This window comes from Colius striatus, chromosome 2 (assembly GCF_028858725.1).
Source record: "Colius striatus isolate bColStr4 chromosome 2, bColStr4.1.hap1, whole genome shotgun sequence".
Taxonomy (NCBI): Eukaryota; Metazoa; Chordata; class Aves; order Coliiformes; family Coliidae; genus Colius; species Colius striatus.
In genome coordinates, this window is record NC_084760.1 from 79,092,177 (window position 1) to 79,104,678 (window position 12,502).

Below are 12,502 nucleotides of genomic sequence, written 5' to 3' on the forward strand. Positions count from 1 at the left end.
AATCCTGTGCTGTAACTATTTAAACACATCCTTTAGTTTCCAAACTAAAGTGTTATGTTTTAAAAAAGTCACAGCCACAAAAGCCTTCTAATCTACATAACTCAAGTTCATAATTCACGGTTGGTTAAATTTGTAAATATTTTTTCTGCTTTGTCAACACAACCAAGGTTGAGAGCCAAGAGGAATTCAGTTTGTCTTCTTTAATCTGGAGACTTCCTTCAAGCAGCAAAGAAGACTGGAGTTGGATTAACTGGGGCCCAAGTCAGAGGCTAAGGTGCAGGTACTTCTCTCTTCAGACTGCTTGCACTGTCACCTAACTTAAACCAAATGAATAAGCAAAGCTGCAGGCGTTCAGCTGGATCACACCCTGCTATGCCAGGTGTGTACAAAAATAACAAGACACACTTCCCAATCTAGAAAATGAGATGAGCTATGCATTGAAGAGCAGGCATTTGAAAGCCTGGCAGCCTTGCTCCCAATTCAGCCAATCTTTCACACGGTTCAGTTGCCTTTTCTGAGGTCACATCTGTGTTGCTGACTTGCTGCAGGTTAATGTCTTCATGGTCCACAGCCTATGCCCTGAGCTCTAGTGAATCATCGGTGCTGTTCACCTCCATCATTAGCTATGACTATAGCTCAGACACATCCCCTTCCACTGCCCTTTCCCACATGCTCCTTTTATTTTTTCAGCCTCAATACAGGGTTTAACAAGAATGATCTTCTGAAAGAAAAGATTTCACTAAGAATATCTGCCTACTGGAGAGGAATAAAAAGTGGTGATTATTTCAATCAGTTCAAGAGTCTCTCTAACAGATTGGCACCACATGAGTCACTTTTATCATTTTATGGCAATTTACATCTCAAGATGAGAAAGAAGATGTACAATGCTTGTGACTTTCTTCACCTGCTCCACTTTATAGTTGTGCACGTGTATCTCAATTGAGCAATCATGTTTATACTAAAATAAACCAACCCCAAAATGTACTGATTATATACAGATACAACCTTTTCTAATATATGTTAAAAAAAAGCACTTGAGAAACAAGAGTATTTAATTGTGGCTTCTAAATCCAGTGTAGTGCCTCATGATCTTGTGAAGTCTGCTACAACATCTAATCTTGCAAGAAGGTTGTTTGAGCCAGAAGCATCTCAATGAGACGTAGAAATCAGATTTCACCATAAGAACATTCTCCATATATGTCCTTTTTTACATCTTTTACTAAACTCTGTGTGTCCTGCTGGCAAACACCTTCCCAAATGCAATCGTTCCCAAACTGCAAATATTACAATTTTTAAGTATTCAGTGTCTGCAGGCTGTATTTTGGTTGCTCTTCTCTGCACTCTCCGATTTGTCTGCAAAAAGATGCCTGGAGAAGAGCTGCAGGGGCAGCTACTGGTAGTACAGGTAGCCAGTACAAAAGACAAAAAATTTTATTTTCTATCGATTTACTGGTTAAGAGCGCTGCATTAATGAAGCTGGGGCTATTTCCTTCAAGTACTCTCTTCTCTTAACTCACTCAGCAGTGCTATCTCAGCAGCTAGGCTCCTCAGGAAGTTGTGCCAAGAGGAAGCTCTTGTGCTTCAGTGCACAGAGTAGCACGCAGCCACAGATACTTTAAAGAGGGCTGGCAGTTGGATCAGTAAACATGTCAATGAGAACTCTCAACAGACATCTTGTCTCCATTGTACCACTCAGTAATATTCAAAGTCACTGCTGAGGAAGAGCAGCAACTGACTGAGCTACCAAAGCACTAAAGAACCACTTGATGCATTGACAGGGAGTCAGGTAACCCCAGACTCAGAAGTCTGATAAAATGACTGGTTTTAGTAAACTTTGTCACAAACCAGTATCTTCAAAAGATGCTTCTTTACATGGCTTCAACTGAATTCTAACTTTTTATTAACAACTTTGAAGTGTGCCTTTGTATGTATTCCATCACTACTTTTCTCTGGCATTAATTAATTTGATATAAAATTCTTTAAAAAGCTTGAATATTCAAGCCAAGGGGTTGTTGGCAGGATTCATTAGTTGCTCACAAGGATCTACATACTCCAGGCCTTTTTAAAGATATCTATTATTTTCAATGGTCAATAACCTTGGTTTTCAGTGCAAAGCAAAAACCAAAGCATAACAGTGCCTCAAGAATTTATCCAAATTTCACCATTATTGACACATCACTATTTTACCACACAGCATTCCTCACTCAGATATAAAAACTTCTAGCAGGGGGTCAGCAGTATTTTCAATTCACAGGCTAAAGGAACCTACAGTGAGTGCAAGACTGCAGGTTGCTCAATGCCACTTGCTAAACCCCTACAGCAACTACAGACCAGATGCTTGAAACTCCCCTCTCCTTTCCCCTTAGTCAAAGGGGATCTGTCAGTAATCGTTGTCTCTACGCTTCCTTGCTTGCTGTACCTTACCTCTCACAGGTCCCTTTCTCTGGGGCTGAAGTGACCTGCTCTCCCCCAGCTTCAGCCAGCTCTCAGCCTACTATCCTCAGGCACTGAGCATTGTTTACCGCTGCCAAAGAAAGCCCCGCGTACTTCAGACACCTAACCCATTTTATTTCATGCTTGGGGAAACCGCGGATAAACACCTACAGAATAAGCAGGAAACAGAAGACGAACCGTCACCCTCTGGCCTCCCCCCTGGCCTCCAGGCCTTCCTCTCAGCTTGTAGAGGCGGCGAAGCACGGAAGCAAACGGAGTACAGGGCAAACAAGGTGCGGCTCACCCTCCCGCATCGAGGTCCCTGGGAGGCGGCCACCTGCCAGGGAGAGACCCCGACTGCGGACACGGAGGTCAGCCCCCGACACACTGGGCGGGCAACGACCAGCCTCTCTTGCACCTCGTCCCCGGCAGCAGCGGCTCGGACAGCTCCCGGACCAGGAGGATGAGGAGGGCGGCGCGGCCTGCCCAGCCTCCCCGTCCCTGGGCAGCGCGAGGGAGGCCCCCGGGGACCCGCTCGCCACCGACCAACTTCCGCGTCGCAGGCCCTCCGCGCATGCTCAGCCAGCGCCAACACCCCCTCCCCCTGGTCTTCTCTGGCTGCACCACTCTGGTCCCAACATGAGGGAGGAGGCAAAAGATAAGCCGCGGCTCCAAGCAACTCAGCAAGCCTCAGCCCTCCCTAAGCCGCCTCACAGAAAAGTTCACTCCCATCTTGAGTCTATGAGTGCCTTCTAAACTTTGCTTCTCGCCTAGTTCCCGCCCCGGATCTAATCCAGCTACCCCCGAGGATAGGCTATGGTACATGCCACTCCCAGCTGATCCGGTGGCTTGGCGAAACCATCCCGCTCAGGACAGGGGGAGGCACGGCGCCGAAAGGGGACACACACGTATTGTTGAGTCAGAGACCGAGCGGCAGGGGAGGGCGGGCGCGCCCCGCTGCCACAGCGGGGTCGTCACAGAAACGGGCGGCAGGGAGGGGGCTATCGCAGAGTGCTCCGCGCCGTGTCCCTGCTCCCCCGCGGGCCCGGCCGGCAGGGCGCGGCCGCCCCCCCCCACCCCCCCCCCCATAAGCGCGCTCTCCCCTCCAGCGCCTCCCCAGTGGTCGCGCCCGGCTCCAGCTGACCGGTCTGGAATCGCGGTTGGGAGCCCCGCGCCCCCCCCGCCCGCCGCCGCCCCGCGCCCCGGCCCCGCCATGGGAGACGCCGGCAGCGAGCGTAGCAAGGCGCCCAGCCTGCCACCGCGCTGCCCCTGCGGCTTCTGGGGGTAAGCGAGGGCCCCAGAGCGACGAGGGGGCTGGGCTAGAGCCGGCTCGGCCCGGCCGGACACGGGGAGGGGGTCGGGCGGCGAGGAAAAGGGCGACGCGGCGGGGGGCCGCGCGGCGAGCGGGGGCAGAGCCCAGCCCGGGCCTGGCCTGGCGGGCAGGCTAGCTGGCCGACGCGCCGGGCCAGGTCATAGCCCTGGCTTCAGGCCTATCCCAGGGGCCGAACCGTCAGCTCGCCCCGGTCGTTGGCCCCTGCCGGGAGGGCCTTAAGGGCCCGGCCTCAGGGCCAGAGGGGTGTCCTCCTGCCTCTCGGCGTGTGGCCGGGTGTGCCGCATCCCAGGGGGCCCGGGCGGGGGTGGCGGCGGCTCCGGGCTTAGAGGCAGCGGGTGACCTGGGGCGGGGTGGGGGGAGGCGGCTGCAGTGCCCCTGGGAGAGAGTGAAGGCCTGGCCTGGATGCGAGCCGCTTCCCCCGCCGCTTGGGCAGGTCGGCGGTGGCCTTGCCGGCAACTCGGTGAGGTAGGCCTGCACGGATCCCCAGACACGCAGGTTTTCTTGAGCGGCTGCCCCACCTTTGGGGCTGTGGGCTGCGCTCCCAGACCTGCCTTTGGCTCTTCGTAGGCTCAGATGAGAAATGAGGGCCTCTGGTTACCCGGCTGGGTGTCCTGGAGCGGGATGCCTGACATATCACTGCCCTGTGCCCAAGAACGAGCTTCTCTGTCGCTTCTATTCATGCAGGTCAGCGCTGGGCAGCATAACTATGGAAGAAAAAGAGCTAAGGACAAAAATAGGCTTCTTTCTCCACTTTATGAAGACGGAGAGGTTCATAATAGATAAGGTCCTTCTTAGCTGTAGGCTGTTCCTCTTTTAGAAAGAAGGAAATAGGGTCATGCCTGTATGCCAAAGGTGAATAAAGAGTAAGTCGGTATCTTGCTAAACTCCTGTCACTTCTAGGGTCATGTCTGTTAAAGATGTTTCCATTATTGATTTTTTTTTTTTTTTTAAAATCAGATCTGTCATGGCAGGTGATATTCTGTCAAATACACATGATCATAAAATGTCTTAAATGTATATCAGAGAAGCATTAGTTCCTAATGCCGTTATTTATGGGAAGTTCAGAGAATATGTGGCTAAATAGACTTTTGAGGGCCCACCTGAGATTTACACTTGTCTGTGATTGTGCCTTCTTGGGATTTATGTCATACTATTTAAGGCACTCGGGGGAAGTGGAGGCTGAGAGAACAGAGATGCAATAAGAGTGATTTAGTGATGTCACTCTACATTTGGTAGGTTTATTGGAGTGGCAGGATTTTAAATGAAATCCCAGTTCTGAATTATGCCAGAAGCCTGAACTGCAACAAATGCCACAGCACTGCTGGACTAATCTTGCTAGACAGACTATAAATATACAGTAAATTATTTTGCTTATTTTTGTTTTGTTAGGCTCCCATGTTTGGACCTGATGTTTTCTGTAATGTAGTGGAAAGCAAGATGCTGCTGTTGCTAATGTAGTGTACTGACTTATGTAACATGATACTGATGTGAAGGGAGAGTTGCAGAAAGTCGAAAGTGAACTTTTTCTTTGGGCTGAACTTCTTGGCTAGTTCATCATGTTGCAATAATGAGAAGAAAATCTGGTGCTTCGTGTTAAAGGGGCTGCTTAACGGTGACAGGAGGCTCTCAAGAAATCCCATTGCATTTAAAGGTGCTACTTTCTTTTGCCTTTTTAAATGTGTTTCCCTTGCACAAGCAACTATCTAAATAGTGTTTTTTTCTTTTTCCTTTTTTTTTTTCCTCACGTCATCCCTGCAGTAGTAGTTCTTGTAAGATGTTTTTGAAAGACAGCTCTGTGGGGGAAAAAAAGCTTACTTTTTCCACCAGTACAATGAATGAATTAATCTTTTTCAGTTTCTTTTAGATTCTGCCAGATACGTTTCAATACCCGGTGGCAAACTGTGTATCTGTTTTTTCCACTTAGAAAAACCAAACAAACCCCAAAACTATGCTGTCAGCTTCCAGAGTTTGATGGTTTGTTGTACTTCTCAGTCCTGAAGAAGCTTAAATGTCTTGTCAGTATTGACCTAGGCCTTGCTCTACAGCTTGAAAAGATCAGCTGATAAGTCTGCATAGACATTCCTTCCTAGTGAGATTGCATTAGCAGGAGTGCTTAAGGTGTCAGAGTTTCACATCAGCTTTCTGAAGAAAGTAAATCATGATAGCAAAAAGGCTTATATGCATCTGAAGTTGGAATTCTGCTGCTTTAGATGTCAACTAGGGTTATCAGCAGCAACATATCCTAAGACAGAATCTTATCTCCGACTTTAGTGCCACTTTTAGGTGTCTTTCAGGTCAGAGTTTGGAAAAAACAGGACCACATTTCCTCTTTATCTGCGGGGCATTTAAGACTACAAAAAGTTCTGGAATTTGTGATTTAATGTAGTAGTTTCCAGGAAATTTGTAAATAATGTAGAGAGATAGTGTTACTTTATGCTTCCCAGTCCCTGTTGGCCTGATGGTTGAGAATCCTTTCACGAGTGTTCTTGAGTGAGCCCAAACCATGTAGGTAGCAGAACAACTCAGTGTCAGTGAGTCAAACAATAAGGTCTAGGTTTAGCCAAGCGTAAAATATGGTGATTTTTGGTCTTTTAAAAAATTGATTTTATGTAGTGCTTAGCCAGAATTGTTTGCAGTAAGGTGCACCTTTCTGCAATATTCCACAAAGATAGGAAACGTTAAAGAAAATAGTGAAAGAAGTGTTAAAGTTGAAGTAAGCTATGGGCTTCTGGGCTAAAACTTGCCTAATGATGAATAGTGATAGAAGTAGCTCCTAAGATGCACATTAACAGTGGAGGCAGGCAAAAGATTACAGGAGAATTGCATTGGAAGGCCTCTTCTTTTAAAATGCTTGATTTGATATTAGAAATTCAGATCGTGTAGGTTTCAAGAATCTCTGGTGACTGGAAAACTACTAAACTCTTGATGTTTCAAGATCTAAGAAACTGAAGAATGAGCAGCTGAAAGAAGAGACTTCAGTGAGACTGTTCAGAACTTCTGAAACATCTGCTTAGGGTCAATGGTTTACCTTTTGTTGAAGATTATCTGTCCTTAAATCCTCTTCAGACTTACCCTTTTTAGAATGCCCAGTCTGCCATTTCTGCCAAGTAAAGTTCAAATGCAACACTGAGATGATCTTTATATGTTACAAGATCCCTTCAGTTACATAGATAATCTCAATTGGGAAGCCTCATCTGTATTTTTGTTATTTATGAAAATTTCACACAACTTTGTGTTTGGAAGTATTTTACTCCCTTTTCTTCCCATTTTTCTATCTTAAACTTCAGTCATTTACAACTCTCTCACTTTTTATTGGAACGGTCTTTGTGTACAATGATTGTAAAGGTGTGATACGCAAGTTATTTTAGGTTACTTCATCTAGAGTTTGTGACATGTTTAACTTCTCATTCTTATGATCCTGAAAAAATATGTCTTCTTTTCCTGATTAACTGTGTGATGTTGTTTGATTTTTTTTTTTTCTGTGTGTGTTTTTTTTTTTAAAAACTAGTGGATTTCAGAAACCTGTTTCATCTTACAGCACATATAAAATCTTCAACTCTAAACTGATAAATACATGAAAATATTACTATATGTATATATTCCATTTAAGCCATTTTGCTTATTAAAGATGTGATCCTTTAATGAACCACATGTTGGCAATTCCAGTTGTTTTTTAAAGGACTCCATACAGGTTTCACTTGTATATAGCTCATCAAAGGATTGGGGCTTTTACTATTAAATGGTTATATGCATAGAGGGGATAATAATTTAACAACTGAATTTGTACCATAGTGACTGCTACTTATTTTTCATATGATCCAGACTGATAGCATACCATTGCATTCAGTGCCTTAGAACTGGAAAAAAGGGAAATATGTTAATGGATGTAAGACAAATGTATTCCATTCTTGAAATGGTGGCAGCCAGCAGGAAGTTGATTGAAAACACACTATGATTAGTTTCATCTCATCTTATTTCTGGGAACTATAAGGTACTGTAGTCAGCCAAAACTGATGGCAATATTGTTTGAGAACATGCCAGCAGGGGTTTTGCGGGATGTTAACCATTTGTTCTGTCTTTCTCTGACGCTGTGTGCATCATATTGTGTGATGAGACATTGGGCCCCAAGCATTCTATGCTGGCCTAATCCAGAGTTTATTTCCAAGCCTGGATTTTCCAGTCACTTATGTATCATCAGGTCCCTGCCATGCCAGTCTGGCTCTTTTCTCAATTTTGTTTACTAAAATTGAACATTTGATCAAATGGTGAATTATCTAACATAAGCATTATTAGTTTGTGACTGTATATTGCCAAAACTTGCATTTAGCTTCAAAACAAACAATGACTATATATTTATGGCATTAAGAAGTCTCTTCTCTGGCTAGTCTTTTTTTTTTTTTTTGGCATTACAGCTGTTCATTCTGTACAAACTTTCAGTGACTGTCCTTTCGATATGTAGCTTTCCAGTCTTACAGGCTGTGTAGGTCATCATGAATGCATAATGCTTTATAAACCTAATTTTGCTTTAACCACTGTTGAAACCATAAATGTTGAAACCATAAATGAGGCTTAAGTAAACTGTTGAAATAATCTACCCTTTCCTCTGAGTTAGTTTTCAATGGGCTTGTATCATGTAGTTCCTTACCTAGACTTTCACTTACTGGAGCTTTGGATCAGATGCTGGAGTACGCAATGAATTTGCCAGTTTATACAAGAAGACCTGTGTGCTACCAAGTAGATATTGGCTTATCAGACTTCAGTATTAACTGGGGTCTTCGAGTGAGTAAGTAGTGAGGCTTGAGTAAGGTGCTTTGGCATAACTGTCTGTGTGTAATGCTGTCTTGAGGAGCAGGCTTTCTCTGTGATTGTTTATCAGAAATGTCAATTTTTCCCTCTGAAGTGGAAGAATGGATGTAAATCAATAAGTTAATGACACTTAGGAAGGCTAATTCTTACTACCTTGTACACGATCTAAACAATTTTTTGTGACTAACGTAAAAGGCTTGTTTGTTTTTATTTATTACAAACATTTACAGGCCATCTATCACAGGAGACTGTAATGGGTTGGAACCAAGTAATTAACTTCCCTGCTGTGGTCCTGGTACTCTGTTTTGGTCTTAGGTTAAGTCTAAAAAGACTTGAATATTGTAATTTTTTTTCTGTGTACGAACTTGTTTAATACTCTGTCAAATACTTGGGTAAAAGAACTTGACACAGTTTGTAGCTGAAACCATCATTAACTGCTGTAACACATCTACTGATGTGTTGTACAAATAGAAGTGACAGTTATTTAACTGCCAGAAACAGAGAGTCTGATGAGGAATTGATTTATTTACAAGTTTTCCTAGAAAATGCTGCAGAGGATAATAACAGGCATTGAAGAGACACTGAAATTCTTTGCTTTGATCTTAATTTTAGAAAAAACTCCAGAGTTATGAGACATAGAGAAGCTGTGTCTGAGGACAGAGTGCTGCTGCTGGTGGGGATCTGAACTTTGTCATCTTCCCTGCTTGAATAAGAGCATGCCGAATAAAGAATGATAAATTGTGAGGTTCTTGTGATTTCCCTCAGTGATAATACAACTAGAAGAGCGTCTCAACTAAAGTCAAAAGATAGATTTCTTTTTTCCCCCATTATTTTTGTACAGTGAGCAATTACCTTGCAACTGTGGCTGCAAGATGCAACACATTTTGGAACAGGTTTTTTTCTGTTTGCTGCAGAAGCTTACTTTTAGGAATGGGAATTATTGGCGCTCAAAGTAAAAGCGGATGAACTGGATTTAATACTTTAACTGTAATAAGCTCTCTTCTAGGAATGTGGAAACAGTGCTTTTTTTTTTTTTTGCAATACTTAATGGAATAGACAAAACAGAAAGGAGATTTTGTTATTTAATGAAAAACAGCTGTTTTGGATCAGATCAAAGATGCATCCAACCCTGTTTCTGATTTGAGTGATAAGCAATGCCGAGGGAATAAGCATAAGGACAGAACAAGCATGCAGTGATTCTTATCTTGGTATACTTCCTTTGCTTCTGGCAGTCTGACATAAAGTTGTCCTATGTTTTATAAATTTATGGCTTAGTAATTTTTACCCATTTTTTAATGGATTTGTGAAATGACTTGGTGAATCCATACATACCCTTGACCCTCACAACATCCTGTAGCAAGTAGTTCTATAATTTAACCATTCTTTTTATTAAAAAAGGTAATTTGTTTTATTTCCTTGATTCTTGCTATGTGATAATTCTAAGGAGTGAATAAATTCAAATAGCTGGTGTATGAGGGTGTTTTGTTTAAAAAGATCCAAAAATAGGACTGCTTGATTAAAAATGTCTGTTCGCTTCTTCAGAGAAACCAGAATTTGAGAAAACCACCACTTTCTTAAACCATGAATTTATTTACATAAAGTGTTTTAGAAATATTTTCTAATTGTAAGTGGATGCTGTGCTAATTATAGACAGACATATCCATCAGTTTTTAATCTAACTGTAACTTCCTCATCAGTCAGAAGGAAATTAAGTGTCATAGCTGTTGCTGCTACTCCTACAAGTACAATGAACAAGAAAGAAGTAGATTGTGTGCAGCTTTTTGATGCTTGGAGGAGATAGAAGTTACTGTGTGTAGGTCACCTTCCAGGTTTCTTTCTATCTTCCTGTCAGTCAGTGTTGCCTTCATGTCTTCTGTAAACTGTGATCAGTTGAAGATATTGTGGTTTGGGCAGTACTAATGACTATTCCACAGTTAGTGCTGCAGAATATCTTTCTTAATGCTAGTGAGTAAAACAATCAACTTTTGTATGGCACCTTTAAGGTGTCGAAATCAGTGATGCAAAGCATTAACTTCATGGTCTGTTAATTGGATATGTTTGGTTTTAATTTTAATATTTTCACTAACATGCTATGCCAGTTATTGCTGTTTTTTTAAAACTATTTTAAATTACAGGTTTGTGCGTATAAATTAACACAGGCTTCTTTAGAGGCACGTGGCAGGAAGGATGAATGGGATGTATTTTTTCAGCAAAATATTGCTTATATGATTTGAAATTTAAAATGTCACTGCGCTTCTGTATCTCCTTAAATACGCAAACTTGAATGACTAACTTTGTGTCTTACAAATGTCTTGTGAATGTTGTTAATATTTGGTCTTACGTTGAAACCGTTATTTGGGTCTCAGAGATAAACTTCATATTTAGTTTAGGCAAGTAAATTGCATTGATCTGTTCTCCATTTTCTTCTCTCCTCTTTTGTTTACATGGCAAAAATCCTCCCTGTCCATTCAGTATAGGCAGGGCTCACCAGCATGAGATCACAGAATCTTAAGGGTTGGAAGGGATCTCAAAAGATCATCCAGTCCAAATACCCTGCCAGAGCAGGACTGCCTAGAGTAGGTCACACAGGAACTCATCCAGGTGGGTTTTGAATGTCTCCAGAGAAGGAGATGCCACAACTCTACACTTGCCCTTGCTGAAATTCATTAGATTTCTCCCCACCCAACCTTCCAGCTTGTCCAGGACTCCTTGAGTGGCAGCACAAGAAATTTTCAGTTATGTGTTCAATTTCTCTATTAGTAGCATCTGAGTAGTAGCACTGTGGTAAGTGCAGTATTTGGCTGTGCAAAGAAGTTGTATTAGGAAATTCTTGATGGATTGTTACATTTCATCTGCCCTCTGGATTCTTCCTTTTAAAGAAAGAATTGTAGGTATTCCTGCTGTTTAATCTGACCACCATATGCATGCTCTGAACTTGAACAGTGTAGTTCAATGGGTGGAAGATAAATTCAATTTCTAAGTGTTGTAGTATTTTTATTAGCGGTTTACGGGAATTTATTTTTAAAATTAGTTTCATGGTCATGATGTCCTTTAATAAAAATGTACTGTGGTTAGTGTTGCGTTTCCAGTGTTTATTTGGTTTAAATTAAGGGACTAACTAGAAGTACTGAAAAATTTTAAATGGAGATAAAAACTTTTTTTTTTTTTAAATTTTAATAAGCAGCCTGTTTTTGTGATCTGTATATTTAACTGTTTATTTGAATGCAGAAGTACAACTTATTTCCTAAGACACTAAGGAAAGCAGGGAAGGAGCACAATACTAGATTGGAAGCGGTGTTTGGTTTTTTGTTGTTTTTTTTAAAGCAGATTGGCTCCATGATAACCTTCTAATTGTGCACTTAGAAAAGCAGAATCCAAAGTCATATCCTCATTGACTTAAGTGCTAAAACACAACCAGCCTTCACAATATGACTGTTACTGAGATCAGCCCTGTCACCATAACAGCAACGTTTTGATCTCTAATTATATGTTGTTAGAGATGTCTCAGAGGAATCTGCTTATATAAAGTAGGCAAAATGCTGTCATTTAGCAAGAGTCCCTCAGTATTGGAAATTATATTGTCCCAACTCTTGATTAGATGCTATTTTGGTTCAAGGTAATGCAAATATTAAGGAGTCTAGCATTTTGATAAATCGATTAACCATCTTTGAAACTGTCCTCTAACAACTATCCAGTATTACTTGATGAAATGCTTTTTTTAACTGTAGAAAGGTGAATATTAGGTCAGATATTGCTGACACCAGTTTGCAAGAAGAGACATTAATGTCAGATGCAGTAATGCTTGTTCATTGCTTAATGTCTTAGTGTTAACCTTTTTTTAAGTAATCTGCTTCAGTGAACTGATGGAACAATAATGGTTTCTAAAATTGTTCAGTATGTTAACAAATGCTTCCTTATTCATGGAGGTAG

At 42.2% G+C, this 12,502-nt stretch overlaps 1 protein-coding gene across 2 annotated transcripts in view; it reads left to right on the forward strand.

Annotated features, from left to right (window-relative positions):
* The first annotated feature begins 3,300 nt into the window (after positions 1-3,300).
* Positions 3,301-12,502, forward strand: part of ZFAND3 (zinc finger AN1-type containing 3) — a 138,584-nt gene continuing 129,382 nt past the window's right edge. The window contains exon 1 of one of the 2 annotated variants that reach the window (XM_061991262.1): positions 3,301-3,717. In XM_061991262.1, coding sequence (XP_061847246.1) covers positions 3,647-3,717 — 71 coding nt within the window. In that variant the 5' untranslated portion in view covers positions 3,301-3,646. The remainder of the gene's footprint in view (positions 3,718-12,502) is intronic. The other variant, XM_061991263.1, reaches the window with a different exon arrangement.